The sequence below is a fragment of the Pan troglodytes genome, chromosome X (genome assembly GCF_028858775.2).
Source record: "Pan troglodytes isolate AG18354 chromosome X, NHGRI_mPanTro3-v2.0_pri, whole genome shotgun sequence".
NCBI classification, from domain to species: Eukaryota; Metazoa; Chordata; class Mammalia; order Primates; family Hominidae; genus Pan; species Pan troglodytes.
The window spans coordinates 104,431,830-104,448,782 of NC_072421.2; the positions used below are offsets into that span (position 1 = coordinate 104,431,830).

The window sequence follows — 16,953 nt, forward strand, 5'->3', positions numbered from 1 at the left end:
AAATCTCACCCACTCAGCCCCCATCTGATGAATAAGTCTCACTGAGAGAATGTCGGAATGTGCTACTCTTCCCTCAGTACTATTTACATTTAGACAACTGCGGCCTTGACTATCATAATCCAAATGTCTAACATGAAAATTAATCATATGGCAAGCTAGAGCTGGGGTGAGGTGGAAGGTAAGGGGGCAGGGGGTATCTTTAAGTACTCATTCTAATGATGAAGCCTGGATTTGGCCTCCCCTCATTCCCTGCAGTCTCACTTGGGCTATGTACTATGAGCCCCCTTTCGAAGGAGTTAAAATTAATTTGGAAAAGTGTTCTGAAGTAACTCTGTGGAGGAGAAACAGAATGAATATCCAAGACATTTCCTCTGGACTAGCTAATCCTTTTGCCACTGCTTGATCTCACCTTCCTTTGATTGTTTCTCCTCTACTTCCTACTTTTTACTGTTGGTATATTTTTATGTGTTCATTATTCAATGTCTTTTGAAAAGTACCCTGAACTCTTTGGAGAGTATGTGCTATGTAAACACAATAAAGAAATGAATACAATGTCTCCTTTTACAAGAGAATAAGTTTTACTATTTCTGATAGTATGAGGTTTACCCCTCACTCAGCACTAGCCTGAAGAGTAAGTAGGTATATTCTGAGGGACTTCAGATTCCACTCTAAGGTACTTCCCTAACTACCCGAAATCCCATTAATTTGATGACAAATATATTTTTTAATTTGAGCCTTATAGGTTTTTCAAGAATCCCTTATTAAAATGCGAATACCAAAGCAGGCGAACAGATCATGATATAACCTTAGTCCCCTTTATATTAACCCACCACTTCTATCGAACACATTTTTCACATTCCAAATTTTTCCATGCCTTTGTTTATGCTTTCCTTCTTCCAGAGGTAATGCTAAATTTAATATAAATTAGAAATATAACATTACCTTATATTTTCACATAATCTCTCATTTGATATTCAAATCCAAGCCTACTTGATCTTTTTAAAAACAATTTATTTTTTCCAATGTAAGAATAACAAGTTTAATATTGAAAATCTGAAAAAGGCAGGAAGATAGGAAGAAGAAAAATATCAACCATAGTCCTACCACCTAAAGAACACTCACTGACAGTGTGGCCATGCTCATTCTTTAAGCCTTAATTTAGGTCCCATTTCTGGTGTGGTGCCTTCCTTGAACTTCCTCCCCCAGATCTTCCATGTCATATCTGTACCACTCAGTTGTACATATCATACACTTTTGTGTATAATGTGATGTATGTCTTATGTTTCCAACGAGATTGTTACATCTTCGAAGGCTGCAAACATGAGTTGTACTTGTTAGCTTACCCCAAAATAATACCTGGTATACCGGACCCAATATCTGCTGATTGATTTAACCTAAATGAATACAAACCATTTCAGAAAACGATATACAATAGACCACATATCCAGGTCATGAAAATTAAAGCTTTCAGGTCACCTAGCTTAGTGACTATTGCTTTTCTGACCCTAGACTCTTGAAAGCCTATTTAAACTGGCCTCTTTCTCCACACCAAAACTGATAAAAAGGAGACTGATTATGAGCCAGGATTTACACAGAGATTCTCTATATAAGGCATAAAGGTGAGGGTAAGAGAGAGAGAGAGAGAGAGAGAGAGAGAGAGAGAGACGTGAGGGAGGGAGAGAAAAGAGAACAGACAGAAGATAAGAGAAGAGAAGGGTATACAGTCTGGTGCTCAATCCAGTATGTGATTTGCCTCCAGCACCGTGTACAGGATCCCATCCACTTGTTCTGAGTCATACCCGATCTCACGAAGCTCCAAGTGAGGGAGGACAGAAGTAAGGAGATAGCTGACGTGGATACGTAGCCGCGTAAGCTTTGCCAAAGCCCTGTATGAAGGAGTGAGGGGACAGGAGAAGAGATGACATGAAGTCATTAACCAACAGAATAAAATGAAGCCCCTTCAAAATGGAACCACATTTCTCAACAGTTATGTTTTCATTAGCTAGAAAGAAGAAAGCACAACGCCACCAAGCACAGGGAGACTGGCTGCAGCTTTCTAAGAAGTAATTACTCAATTCTTGGTGGCCTGTGAATTAAGGCTTCCTCCTTTGTCTACGGCCAGTAAGTGGGGGTCCTAAGGGATGCTTCCCATTAGCACTCACAAGCTGATAACTAAACCCTAGTAATTAACCTTTCTAGGTCATCTCCCTCTGGGGTCCGGTAGGAGACCTGAGCCTTCTGCAGCATTTCCAGGTGTGTCTCTGTTTCCTTCAGTTTCTCTTTTAACTCTTGCTTTTCCTCTTTGGTTCTTTCCAGCTCAGCTTTCAGAATCTGGAATTCAGCTTGGCGATAACCCATGTGTTTCTTGCTCCAGTACAAGCCTTCCGCCTCCTGGGTACTGTAGATCACCAATTCATGTTGGACTTTCTTGAATTCAGACTGCCAGTGATTCCTCTCCTGTTCCAGCTCCTCCACCTGCAGTCCAAGAAACAGAAATTCAATGACCCCACAAAAGAGCACGCCAAAAACCGTTCCTCATATGGTCATCCTGTGATTCCACTATACATATTCCTCTACTTATGGGCCTTTTCAATACCCTAAAATGGGCAGGAAGCCTACTACAGTTACTCTATCTGAAACACACCACAGAATAGTTCAGGGGCGTATTTTGTTTAAAGGCCTCAGAACATTAAATAATCAGGGCACCAATGTCCCGCTCCCTTGGTTACTATGGTCTCTTATTCCTAGTGGTGAGGTATTACCCTAACCTTTTGCTGGAACAAATTCCTTTCAGCCAAAACACGTTCCAATTTTTCTGTGGTTCTCTTCAATTCTTCCAGCTCTCTCTGGTTCTTCAACTTTGGTGTATTATGACCTTCGCTCTCCTCATAGCCTCTTGCTTTCTCCCCAATGGCTGCAGCAGGGATTGCAGCAGAGGCCACAGAATAAGGCACTGGGTTCCAGGATTCAACTGCTTTTCGTCTCTCAGCAAGCTCCTCTCTGTTAAAAGGGATCAGCTGAATGGGAGCTCCTGAATCTCTAACACCTTTGGCAACACCCACAACAGCTACAAAAGGTCCCTTGTTGACTTCTTCTTTGTTTATGGTTGTGCTACCTCTGTTAGATTCTTCTGCCACCAATCTTGGCATCTGATCTTCTAATTCTTCAGGAAGCAGGGACCCCTGGCGTTGGTCTTTGGCCCCTGGATACAGAATTGAAACCTCCCTATTCTGACCTGTATTCTTGCTTGCTTCTGGGTATTCTGGGAAAAGGTATGGTGGTGTACTTCTCTCAGAACTCGATTTATCATGGCTGTTCTCCCCTTCTGGGTAGGCAACAGGTGCCTCTACCCTTCTGTAAGGAGCAGGCATGGAATAATCTAGAGAAGGTGTTGTCATCTCATTCTGGAGCCTTCTTCGTTTCTCCACCGGTTCTTCACCTAGGATCCATTTGTACTTACTGCAAGAAGAGGAAATTAAATTGTAAGCTGTCAGAGTACAAGTTAAGTATTTTCTGATCCTATGGAGCCCCAACTCAAACTTCCCATATTCAGACTGGCTCTAGATGTTACCTACAGACAAGTCCAGGTTAGGGATACAACTTTACCCACAAACCTCAACCATTTCACTAGTGCGATTGGTATTAACAGAGAGGTGAAGTTGAAAGGTGTGACTGGGCAGCATCTGGATATAATAGGACTAGGTTGACCTTGGTAAGAATTCTAAAAATAAGATTGCGACCAGCCTGACTTAGAAGTATCCTAAAGATGCAAGTCAAGAGGGAAGACAAAGAAAAAACACATACCCCAAATCCCCTAACACAAGAATGGAATAAAAAGGCCATAAAAAGCCTAGAAGAGTATGCAGAGAATAGTGCCAACTCATTAATTTTACAGCGTCACAAATGCCTTCCCGTATCAAAGACTTATGCACATTTTTTTATATTGCAGCAGAACCACACAATTCTTTCACCAGCCCACTGGATTGTGGCTATTGCCCATAGTTCACTTGTAAAAGTTAATTGAATCACAGGGGCCTAGTCAGAAACAAAGAAAGTGAATCAGCCAATTCAAGTCATTTTCCCCTTGTGACAAAGAATTCCCGTGCTCAAGCACAAGCAGACACTCCCTGAGTTGTGCAGGAAAGCCCATGATGATGACCTTAAATCATCTTCCATGTTTGGCTGCTGTATGCACTAGGGGTTGAAGAACTAATGAAACAACTGGCACCAGAGAAATCCATAGGCAATTTTTAATCATGCAGCAGGGTGGGAACCCCATTTTTATCCTTACAACTATTCTGTCCTCCTTCTGGATAACCAAGACATTTCAAGATAAAATCAACTTTCAAATTTTCAATGAGAAAGCATCAGACATATGATTTGCCACCTCATAGTACCTCAAGGTTGCCCATATTTCTCTGTATTTTTTGAGAACACCTGTAAGACAAACCAAACTGTAGTTTCTTATAGTGCCCATATGTTCTTCAGAAATACAACTGATCTGCCATCTTAATAGATCTTGTCGTGTTAGCCTTAGGTAAAAGCAAAAGGACTTAGGAGCTATGTAAGAATAACTGTATCCATCTTTGAACATGTATAAGGTCTACTACTGATGGCCCAGTCAGCTGTGGTACTGAAGAAGACAGTAAAACAATCGGTTAGCAGGTACAAAGGAAAAGTATATAATACTAAATAGCAACAACCAAGCCTTGTGAAAAGCAATTACAGTCATATTATTTGCCTTCTCTTCGTTTTCCCACCTCTAAGGGTTCTGTCCTTAACTATCTTCTCTTCTGACCCTGTATTTCTTCTCCCTTGTAATCTTATACAACCTCTTGGCTACAATCTCTGGGCAACAACTCCCATATTCTCCCAAACCCTGACCCCCAGTATTGAATTTCCAACTGCCTGTCACACATTTCTTCCTGGAGGTCCCACTGGTATCTCAAACTCAGTATGTATAAAACCAACCTTTCATTTTCACCTTCAAACCTGCTCCTTTTCCCTATGTTTCCTATTTGTGTTACAACAGCACCAAACTGTCACTAATATTTATACGGTAGGTTTATACATTATCAATACTCAAGTTCAAGCTCCCACTACCTTTCCTGGACTACTGCAATGGCTTCCTCCTGTCTCCAGTCTCCCCTTCTCTTACCTCCAGATCACTGTCCCAAGCTAATCTTCCTAAAGCATTGCTTTGATTATGCTACTCCTCTATTCAAAATCTTTATTTATTGCTCCCCACAACATAAAAGCTTAAATGTCTTAGCTCACTATTGAAGCTTTTCCATGCCAAAACATAGTAAACATTTACTGAGCACTTACTCTGTACCAGATCATGTAAGAAGTGCTTAACATGTATTGCCTCATCTAATTCTCCCAATAAACATGAGGCAGGTGGGATTATTATCTCCACTGTTTTAAGGGGATGCTCAGGAAGAAGTTAACTTTCTCAAGGTGGCTAGTAAGTATCAGAGCTGGGACAGAATTTGGCCCCAGCTTTATCTCTCATTACTCCCTTCACAAACATCAGTCAAACTGGATGCCTTTTGACTGGAGTGCCCTTCTTCTACCCAACACTGCATGCATAAATCCAACTCAAATGCTACTTCTGAATTCCTATAGCACTTCAAGCACTCTTATTAAAATGCATCACTTACTACTGTGTGTGTGTGTGTGTGTGTGTGTGTCCTAGGTACCTTACAAAAGCATAAAAGTATAAGTTCCTACACAGAAGGGAGCTTAATTAACCATGCTAGATGAGGAGGAGGGAACAAAACTTTCACATAAGAGGCAACCAAAAAAAGAACTATTATGTGAATGAGGGAAAATAACTAGATTTTACTTATTGGTTCTATACTTCTCCAGAAAGTCTGGCAAGTCCTTTTAGGAATCAATTCTCATAGCAGACTTGTATTCACTCATTGAGTAGAGATTAATTATGGGTTTTATATACTAGAAATTCTCCAACTACACAGTTTCCTCTTATTTTCTTTCTGCCCTTTGTCATATTCCTCCATTGTCTGTCAATTCATGGTGTATTTTTGGTTTTCTCCTTTAAGTATTTTACATTTTCTGACATACACCATGTTTCTGCTCCTTCAAAATGCTTTCTGAGAGGCTTCTGTAATTAACCACTATCAGTTTTGTATTATTTCACTAACCAAGACAGAGAATGATACATTCAAATTAATATATTTCATTTTTTACTCACTCATTTCATAAATGTTTCCTACTATGTTTAAGGAACTATGATAGGCAAGAATAAGGACTAAAAATCACGGCCCTGTAATAGTGTATATATACTCCTTCCAGATGATGTATTTTTCAACATCTTTACTGGGATAGAAATCTATAAATTCACTTAAGGTATACAATTCAACAATTTTAGTATTCTCACAGAGTTGTGTAACCATCACCACAATCTAAGTTGTGAAAATATGCACCACCCCGCAAGAAACCTCCTACACATCAGCAGTTACTCCCCATACCCCCACTGGGACACTACTCTACTTTCTGTCTCTGTAGATTTGCCTATTCTAGGCATTTAATATAAATGGAATAATAAAACATATGGCTTTTTTAAACTCGCTTCTTTCACTTAAATGGAATAAAACATATGATTTTTAACTTGCTTCTTTCATTTAACACAATGTTTTCAAGTTTCATCCATGTTGTAGCACATAATCAGTATTTCATTCCTTTTCATAGCTAAATAATAGTCCATTGTATAAATAGGCCACATTTTATATCCATTCATCAGTTGATAGTTATTTAAATTGCATCCACTTTTTGGCTACCATAAATGATGCTGCTATGAACATTAGCATACAAGTTTTTATATAGATATGTTTTCCGTTTTCTTGGGTATAAACTTAGGGGTGGCATTACTGAGTCATATGGCATTCTGTTTAACATTTTGTGAAACTATTGGAATGTTTTCCAAAGCAGCTGTAACATTTTGCATTTATACCAGCAAGTGATCCTCCCACCTCAGCCTTCCAAGTAGCTGGAACTACAGGCATAGCTAATTTTTGTATTTTCTGTAGAGATAGGGTCTTCCTATGTTGCCCAGGCTGGTCTTGAACTGCTGGGCTCAAATGATCCTCCCGTCTCAGCCTCCCAAAGTGCTGGGATTACAGGTATGAGCCACCATGCCCAGCTTCTTTCTTCAATTTTAATATAAGCATCTAAAAATATAATTTTCCCTCTGAGTATTTCTTTAGCTTCAACCCATAGTTTCCATATGTTTTGTTTTAATTTTCATATTTTCAATATATTTTTACATTTCCAATGTGATTTTTTTTCTTCTACCCATTTATTTTGGAAATTAAGACGTGTCATTTAATTTCCATATATTTGTGCATTTTCCAAATTTCCTTAGGTTGTTGATTTCTAATTTAATTATATTGCGATTGGAGAACATCCTTTGTATGATTGTCAATATTTTTAAATTCACTGAGGTTTGTTTTACAACCTAACATACAGTCTGTCTATCCTGGAGAATATTTCACGTGCATTTGAGAAGAATACATACTATGTTGTTGTTGGGTGAAGTTTTCTGTACGTATGTCAGGTCTGGTTGGTTCAGAATGTTCTTCAAGTCTTCTAGTTCCTTGTTGATCTTCCTAGTTGTTGTATCCGTTATTGAAAGTAGGGCATTGAAGTCTCCAACTATTATTGTTGAATTGTCTATTTCTCTCTACAATTCTGTCTGTTTTTGCTTTGTGTATTTCTGGGGCTCTGTAGTTAGGTATATATATATATATATATATCTGTAGTAAATCTATCTATCTATATATATTATATATATATAAAACACACTTTAGATGCAAAGATACAGATAGGTTGAAAGTAAAAGGATTGAAAAAGATTCAACATGCAAACATGGTTATACTAATATCAGACAAGATAGACTTTTAAATAAAAAATGTTACTGGATATAAAGAGGGACCTTTCATAATGATAAAGTCCATCAGGAAGATGTAATAAGTACACTCACATATGGACCTAACTACAGAGCCCCAGAAATACACAAAGCAAAAACAGACAGAACTGTAGAGAGAAATAGACAATTCAACAATAATAGTTGGAGACTTCAATGCCCTACTTTCAATAATGGATACAACAACTAGATATATATATAAAATCTGATATCTGTCTTTTGATTGGATTGCTTAATCCAGTCACATTTTCTGTTACTGATAAGGTAAAATTTACATCCACTATTTAGTTTTTTAATTTTCTACAAGTGTCACGCCTTCTTTGTTCCTTTGACCCATCTTTATTTTTCCTCTTTTTATATCATGTATTTTCTAGCATAACATTCACGAATCTAATAATACATTGTTATAATTATTACTTTATGCAATGTTACATCTTCCAAGGAAGCCAAGAGAAGAAAGCAGAGCAAGCACATATTTACAGAGTTTGTTTCATTAACCTTTTTATTTTCCATTTTTTAATTGTCATTTCAGACTGTAGATCTGAGTTACTATCTGGCGTCATTTCCTTACTCCAATGTAACTTTATTCCCATCCACCTCCTTTGTGCTGTTTTTTGTCAAATATTTTACATTTGTATATAAGCACAACGATAAATCAATATATATATGCAATTATATACAAATACATATTGCTTTATGTTATTTAAATTGGTTAAGAATAGAAAGAGGAAGAAATATTCTATTGTTTTGTGCTTTTTAATTAACTACACAGTTACTTCTATAAGCACTCTTTGCTTTTTCATGTGAATTCAGATTACTGTCTGATATTGCTTGCTTTCATCCGAAAAAAATCTCTCTAGTATTTCTTGTAAGGCAGGTCTGCTGGCAACAAATTCCTTCAGCTTTTGTTTATCTGGCAATGTATTTAGTTCACCTTTATTTCCTAAAGGTAATTTTATTGTATTTAAGATACTTGGTTGTCAGTCTTTCATTCAGTCCTTTGAATACGTCATCACGCTGCCTTCTTGTTCCCATTTTTTTCTCATGAGAAGTCATCAACTTTAATTTTCTTGGGATTCTCTTGTACATGATGAATCATTTTCTCTTTGCTTTTGGCTTTCAATATTTGCACTATGATGTGTCTGGCAATGAATCTCCGTATTTATCCTATTTTGAGTTTGCTGAGCTTCCTAGATGTATACATTAATGTTTTTCATCAACTTTTGGGAAGTTTTTAGCCATGATTTCTTGAAATATTTTTTCTACTTCATTTTCTCTCTATTCTTCTATTATGCATATGTTGGTGCATTTCATGGCGTTCCACATTTCTCTGAAGCTCTGTTCATTTTTCTTTTCCACTGTTCTTCAAATTGCATAATCTATAACTGATCTATCTTCAAGTTTTTTTATTCTTTATTCTTCCAACTCTAATGTGCTGTTGAGTCCCTTTAAAATTTTTTTCATATCAGTTATTATACCTTGCACCTTCAGAATTTCCATTTGATTCTTTTTATAAGTTCTGTCCATTATTAATATTCTCTACTTTAATTCTTTAGACATGGTCTCCTTTAGTTCTTTGAATGTATTTACAACAGCTGCATTGGAGTATTTGTCTGATAAATCCAATATCTGAATCTCTTCAAGAGCAGTTTCTATTGCTGTTCCTCCCCACCCTCTGCTCCCATGTAGAGGTCACACTTCCCTGTTTCTCTTCATGTTTCATAATTTTTGTTGACAACTGGACATTTTAGATAATATAGCAATTCTGGACACTGATCTCCCCTTCCCTATGACACTGATGTTGTTGTTTGCTTGGTTGTTTATTTAGTGACTTGGCTGAACTGACTCTATGCAGTCCATTTCCCCTGTATTATGCAGCCTCTGATGTACTTGCTCAGATTTTTTTTCTTGATTTTAATCTTTCACCTGGCAACCTAGTTCATACCTGGTTTGGCACAGGCCACTTATTAGTTAAAGGTTGTGCTTAAGTCCCTTCAGCTGGTTAGATTTTTACCCTTTTCCATTGAGTGTGTGCGAGACTTGGAGGTTACTACCAAAGTTCAAGTGTATGCTTCTGTCCCACATTCAGCCAGGTACTAATAGCTTAGATTTTCCCTCTTCAATCACCCTGGAGGTAGCATAGCATTGAACATGTACGCAGTCTCCTAGATTGCCAAGGATGTATGTGATTTCATTTTTAAGCCTGGTTCCCAGGAGGTGCCCCTGGGTCAGAGTAACATCGTTCAGCCAGTGGTTGGTTAGAGGTTGTGCTTAAACCCCTAGTGCCAGTGAGGCTCCTCTTCTTTACTGTTTCATCTGTGTTCAGCTTGAGGACGGCTTTCAAGTCCACCTTAGGTCCTGCTCTGATTGCTTCTGAGTGGGTGTAGCCCTGTGCTTGTACACAGCCTTTCTGACACCCAAGACTATGATCCGAAGAGGGCTCTTGACTGTATTTCCCTGATTCTCTCTGTTACCAAACTTATGATTGCTTGCACATTTTGCTTGCTGAAACTTGTCATGGAGTTATAATTGCCCTCATAATTGTTCTCCACCAAGATCTCCATTATTTTTGACAATGCCCCTTAGTCACAGAATTCTTCATGTTCTGCTCCACATAAAGTCAATTCCTTTAGGTAGAGCTGTGGCATTCCTCATCCTTAAGGCCTGCCTCTCTAAGCAGAATCTCTGGCACAGTGTGCAAGAACTAGAGACAACAACAGTAACATACTTCTCCCAGAGTAAAATCCCTTCTTTATGAATGGGTACTGGGGTAATTTTTGGCTTACTTCTTCCAGCATAGACTTCTGACCTATGAGCAAGCTCGGGTAGGAACAATAGGGGCATGGTATTACTAACTTGCTGTTCCTTTGTGAGTGCTCCCACCCTATAAGTGAGAGCTTTGTTGGGGAAGAGAAGGCTGGGAGAAGAGAGACCCAGTCTTCGTGGATCTGCCTGGAATAGAGCTTCTACAAAACAGAACTGGAGAGGAGATGAGAAAAGCCAGAGGCCTGCTCCTCCCAGGTAAAACCATAGCTCTAGACAAGGAGCTAGGGGACGAGGGAGCCCCCATCTTCTAGACCACACCCACATGGATTAGAATTCCTTTGAGTAGTTTTCGTAAAACAGAGCTTGGAGTGGGACAGCTTGTGGTTCAAATGCCACTGACTCTTGCTGTTCTTCCTGAGATTTAGAAGATTTCTTGAATATTTCTCCCTTTGCTGTGTGCCCCTAGGACACTATCCAGAAACACTGATTTTTTTTAAATATATTTTTTCAAGTTAAACAGTTATTTATTGGTGACAGAGTCCACTATGCTCCTCATTTCTCCATTCTGGAAGTTGCTTCCCCAGATCATATTTTTAAATGTTAATACTGGCCCCTGAATCAATCTTATTCATTTGCAAAATTGTTCATCTATTTCTACCCCTTGTTTGTTATTTCAAGTATTCCTTTAGACACATTAGAATGTCTCTTCTTCTCTCCCTCCACTGTTAACAGTGCAATTCAGAATTTGTTAACCTTTAAAAATATGAACTAATTAGCCTTTGACATATAGCTTACTCAAATCTAAATATCTAAATAAATTACAGCCACTAATTCTTGCCTTCATTCAAATGCTTACGGTTACTTTAGATCTTTCTTTTTTTTTGAGACAGGGTCTTGCTCTGTTGCCCAGACTAGAGCACAGTTGCGCAATCACAGCTGGCTCACTGCAGCCTATGCTCAAGCGATCCTCCCACCTCAGCCTCCAGTGTAGCTGGGACCACAGGCGCACGTCACCACACCTGGCTGATTTTTTATTATCTGTAGAGAAGAGGTCTCACTGTGTTGCCCAGGCTAGTCTCGAACTCCTGGGCTCAAGCAACCCTCCTGTCTCAGCCTCCCAAGTGCTGGTATAAGAGGCGTGAGGTACTGCACCCGGCCACTTTAAATCTTATTTTGTATCACTCATAAGAGAACTATACGTATTTAGCCAGGCGCAGTGGCTCACACCTGTAATCCCAGCACTTTGGGAGGCCAAGGCGGGTGGATCACGAGGTCAGGAGTTTGAAACCAGCCTGACCAACATGGTGAAACCCTGTCTCTACTAAAAATACAAAAATTAGCCGGGCGTGGTGGCACGCGCCTGTAATCCCAGCTACTCAGGAGGCTGAGGCAGGATAATCGCTTGAACTCGGGAGGTGGAGGTTGCAGTGAGCCGAGATTGCGCCACTGCACTCCAGCCTGGGTGACAGAGCGAGACTCTGTCGCAAAAAAAAAAAAAAAAAGAAGGAAAGAAAACTATATGCACTTTATATGTAAATATTGGGGATACTTACATATCAAACTTTGACTACTCAAACCTCCTTCATCTTTGATCTTGTCACTACCCTAGAACAGGGCCTTTCATAAAGTAGGCACTCAAATACAGTCGTGCATTACTTAATGATGGGCATACGCTCTGAGAAATCCATTGTTAGACAATTTCCTCATTGTGCAAAGATCATAGAGTATCCTTACACAAACCCAGATGGTATAGCCTACTATACACCTAGGCAATAGCCTATTGCTCCTAGGCTATAAACCTGTAGAGCATGTGACTGTAGTGAATACTATAGGCAACTGTAACAAAATGGTAAGTATTTGCATATCAAATATATCTAAATATACAAAAGGTACAGTAAAAATACAGTATTGTAAGTTTATGGGATAACTGTTGTGTATGTGTTCTGTTATTGACCAAGATGTCATTATGCGGCACGATTATACATGTAGGATGAACAAATAGAAAGGGATTATTTCCTTTAACAGAAATAAGCTATCTTCCCCAAAAAGGTTATACCTGCTTACACACTGGTGGAACCTATTCTTTATTGCAGGTCCTCTCCTCCCCTTGCTAGATTTGTGGGACTCACAAAGCTGTTTCCAGTGACACCTGTGGCGCCCCTGCTAAACTACTCACTAGAACTTAAAAGTTTTCTTGGATACTGTAGGCTTTATTTTATCTGGAGTTAGTAAGCTGAACTACATGACCCAAGGACCCTTATCAGCTTCCTATGCTGATAATAACAGAAGACCTTTGTAACTCTTGATTAAACCTTAATGTTTTATCAGAAATCCTATATATTTTACTAGACTCTTGAGTAACTCCATTTTCCCCCATTAAAAGGTAGTCTCAGCCCAATCAATGTGATTCCCTCGAAAAGTGTAACTTGAAATGACACAATAATCATTTACTGATCTTATGTAACATATATGACATTAGCAACAGCAACTATCACATACCTCTTATGTTTCTCTTTCTCTTGAAATAATTTTATTCTCAATAAATTAAAATTACACATGAATGGTCAATGTACTTTACACCTGTCCTCTACAGCCAAAACCTCACTCTCGATATAGCAATCCATAAAGACTCATACAAAAATTCCAATAGAGACTGATGAAGTATGCCACCCAATGGAAGTTCTATTGTACTGCATCCATAAAATAAGTATATAAATTAGCATTTCTAATCCCCTTGAGGTTACCAAAAACCACTACAGGGTTATAAAAGAAACACTGGGGAAAAAAGGAAAAGTGGTCATAGTAAGGAAGGGACAGTCTTCAAAAGCAAAGACACCTGACACTCCAGCAGCAATGGTGATATATGAGCATCTCCAGGAGACCAGGGTAAAAAGGTAACAATGTGCTTCAAAAACACTTAGCATTTACAGTGCACCCCTCCTAACCTAAAATGGGAGTTGGAAAAGTATGCATGGAAACGGTGTAATTAGGCTCAAGCTCCTGAGACTAAGGCTGGATTCTATTTCTTATCCCGTTGCTACAAAATTCAATCTTAGAAATTGCTTCTTAAATATGACTCAGATTCAACCATTACTTATTGAGTACCTACTATATTCCAAGGCACCGTTCTATTGGTTTTTTGTTTTTTTTAAGAGATGAGATTTCGCTGTGTTGTCCAGGCTGGTCTTGAACTCAGAAACACAGAGAAAAACAAACCAACCAACCAGGAGTCACTTTATCCTATTATGTATTCCACTGACTATTCTACAGTATGTTAAGAAGATATCCAAAGTGAAAATAGTCACTAAAAAGTTCACTTCCCGGCTGGGTGTGGTGGCTCATGCCTGTAATCCTGGCACTTTGGGAGGCCAAGGCGGGTGAATCACCTGAGGTCGGGAGTTCGAGACCAGCCTGACCAACATGGAGAAACTCCGTCTCTACTAAAAATACAAAATTAGCCAGGTGTGGTGGTGCATGCCTGTAATCCTAGCTACTCCAGAGGCTGAGGCAAGAGAATCGCTTGAACCCGGGACGGGGAGGTTGCGGTGAGCCAAGATCGCGCCATTGGACTCCAGCCTGGGCAACAAGAGCGAAACATAATAGTCACATTACTGATGAACATAGACATTTCTACTATTAGAGAGCAACCTTGTCCCTGCCCTATATGGCTTGGCCCTGCAAGAGTGAGAAGCAGAATAGAGAAGAGAAAGCAAGGAGTCATAATTAGGAGTACTGAGTTCAGTCCCATGGGAGTAAAGGGGCAGTCATATCCTTCAGTGCTTCAAATACTCCTGATATCTAAGAAAAAGAACAGTTATGCTTCTTGTTATGAAGACACAAAATAACACTGATGAGGTGCTAGAAGGTGAACAAGTAAAGTCCAATGCTAAACTTATACTAATAATTTATTCTAGGAAACAACAAATGATAAAGCTTACCTAATGGCACAAATATCTAATAGTTATTTTTACATGTGGTCAACATGTGCTAGGCCTATGAGGCCCCAGAGAACTTCAATATCCATATACTGAAGAAAAGGAACAATGCTTATCATTATAACATTACCTTATTTGTGTAGTATTTTACACTTTTCAAATTTTGTCTATTATTTCACTTGCACAATTCCCAATATAATGTGAATACATGATACATAAAAAGAGTATTAGCAAATGATCACCTCAAAATTATAGACCTGATACAGCAGTTATAATACTGAAAAATTGGAGGTACATGCAACACACAATTCTATCAACTTAAAATTGTGTTTCTACTTCTGAATTCCATGCTAGGCCTTAGAAAAAACAGAAACAAGGTAAAACATACCAACTTACTCTACAGGAAAACAGACTCTAAAGCTTACTATTGACAAGAGATCATGCTTTTTAGTCACCTGGAAAACTGTAAAACACTGGAATCCAGAGGCTTAAGTTGAAGAGATGGTGATCTGCTTTCTTCTCCACCAGAAGGAAGCACACTAGGGCTATGAATTCCCTCATATCCAATTGTCTTGTTATTCAATCCAGCCATTTCTTGAACAGTAAGGATCTTTGGTGGATTACTGAATACCTATAAAAGACAGAAATGATTTGTAAAAGTCTCAAATTCAAACCAAATGCCAAAGGATGAGTCAATCCTTCTGATGCTAGGAAAGAATGCTTGGCCAAATAAAACGAAACTGTTTCCTACACAAAACAAACAGTGCGCAGTAATGTACACTAGAACACTGAACCCAGGCATACTCAGTTATCAACCTTATCAGCAGGACACCAAACAGACCTCCCCCAACTTACTTAGTGGCTCCTAGAATTATCCCACCCCCAATATAAACCCAGGCCCCCTAATCACTGTCTAATTCTCTCTTGTGACCCAGTTTAAGGCTGAGTTTTCACTCCCCTGAGATGTATGATGAGGGTAGGGTGGTGGGAAAATGCACTGCAGCAAGTGTCTGTGCCAGTTTGGGAGAAATACATGCGACAGACTAACATATATTCATAGTGTACACACACACACACACACACACACACACACACACACACACACAGACATGCATCTGGATCTTGTGGGAGAGCCAGCTCATGAAGATAGTATGAATGATTAAGGTGAGGGAAAATATAGGGGAGGTAAACTGAATGAGAACAGGGCAGTCCTAGGAAATCTACCAATCTCTACATCAGACAATTAAACCAAGGCATTAGGGTATGAAACCTGATTATTCATATGCCTGGGTCTTGGCAGGATATCAGAAGAAGAATTAGTATTAAATTGCCTCTATCCTCACCAGTCTGACCTACCCTGATTGAGTGAGTGGAAGGTGAATCTAACATGCAACTAGCAGATCTCTCTTGGAAAGAGGGTCAAGAGGGAAATCATGCAGAAAGGCAAGGTTGGGAGGGAAAGATATACGGGTGCTATGGTGGCTGTCGGGAAAGGAGTGTCCCTGAAAGGACGGCCAACCTTACTGCACCCTTCAGCGTCCGGAGCTGGGCAACCATGTCCGAGAGACAGTGCTCCTGAAAATTCAAAACAGCAGAATTTTTATAAAGCCAGCCAGCCTGAAAGCAGGGATCGGGGAGGAGTACAAACAACCACCCCTTCTTCCCAAGAGGAAGGAGGAAGGGATCACCCCTGAATCCTAGAAGAAAAGAGACAGGAAAAGCAGACACTTAACAGGAGAAGCCTGTATGAGGATGGAACACAACCCTGAATATTCTGTGACATTGAATGTGATATTCATACTGTCCAGAGTCAGTACTGAATCCAAATCTGGAAGATAAATGATTCGACTCTTCTACTTTTGGTGATCTAAACATCAGTGACAGCAGAGCAAAGCAAAACCAAAAGATTCAATGAAAAGAAGACCACCAGAAGAAATGGTTTGTTATTTCTATGCAGCTTTCAAGATTGCTGCTTCCTTCAACTTATATTTTCTGTTGGGGAAAATGTTGTGTGAGAACAATAAGGGTGTGCACTGCCTCTCACCTGGTGGTTCTCATTTTCCATAGGCATCTTCTTCTTCTCCTCAACAGTTTGTTCTCTAGGAGAAGATAAAAGTGCTATTTAGTTCACTCATGAAACTTCTCAGTTTGAAATGGACTGCCAATTGTAGATTTAGGTTATAATGTTCCTTCCAAATTACAAATACTGTGAGCCTCATTGAGTAACTGAGGGTGCCTTTCTGAACTAGGCTACTGAAGTGAGATTTCAAGTGCCCCACCAGAGAGAGAGAGAGAGAGAGAGGA

At 39.2% G+C, this 16,953-nt stretch overlaps 1 protein-coding gene across 6 annotated transcripts in view; it reads right to left on the reverse strand.

The window, feature by feature from the left end:
* Window positions 1-994: 994 nt before the first annotated feature.
* Window positions 995-16,953, reverse strand: part of MORC4 (MORC family CW-type zinc finger 4) — a 59,437-nt gene continuing 43,478 nt past the window's right edge. For 4 of the 6 annotated variants that reach the window (XM_016943445.3, XM_016943441.4, XM_054676901.1 and 1 more), the window contains 5 exons: window positions 16,694-16,748; window positions 15,105-15,280; window positions 2,769-3,459; window positions 2,192-2,475; window positions 995-1,886 (listed from right to left, as the gene is read on the reverse strand). In XM_016943445.3, the coding sequence (XP_016798934.1) occupies window positions 1,733-1,886; window positions 2,192-2,475; window positions 2,769-3,459; window positions 15,105-15,280; window positions 16,694-16,748 (1,360 nt within the window). In that variant the 3' untranslated portion in view covers window positions 995-1,732. The remainder of the gene's footprint in view (window positions 1,887-2,191; window positions 2,476-2,768; window positions 3,460-15,104; window positions 15,281-16,693; window positions 16,749-16,953) is intronic. The other 2 variants (XM_054676900.1, XM_016943443.4) reach the window with 1 other exon arrangement.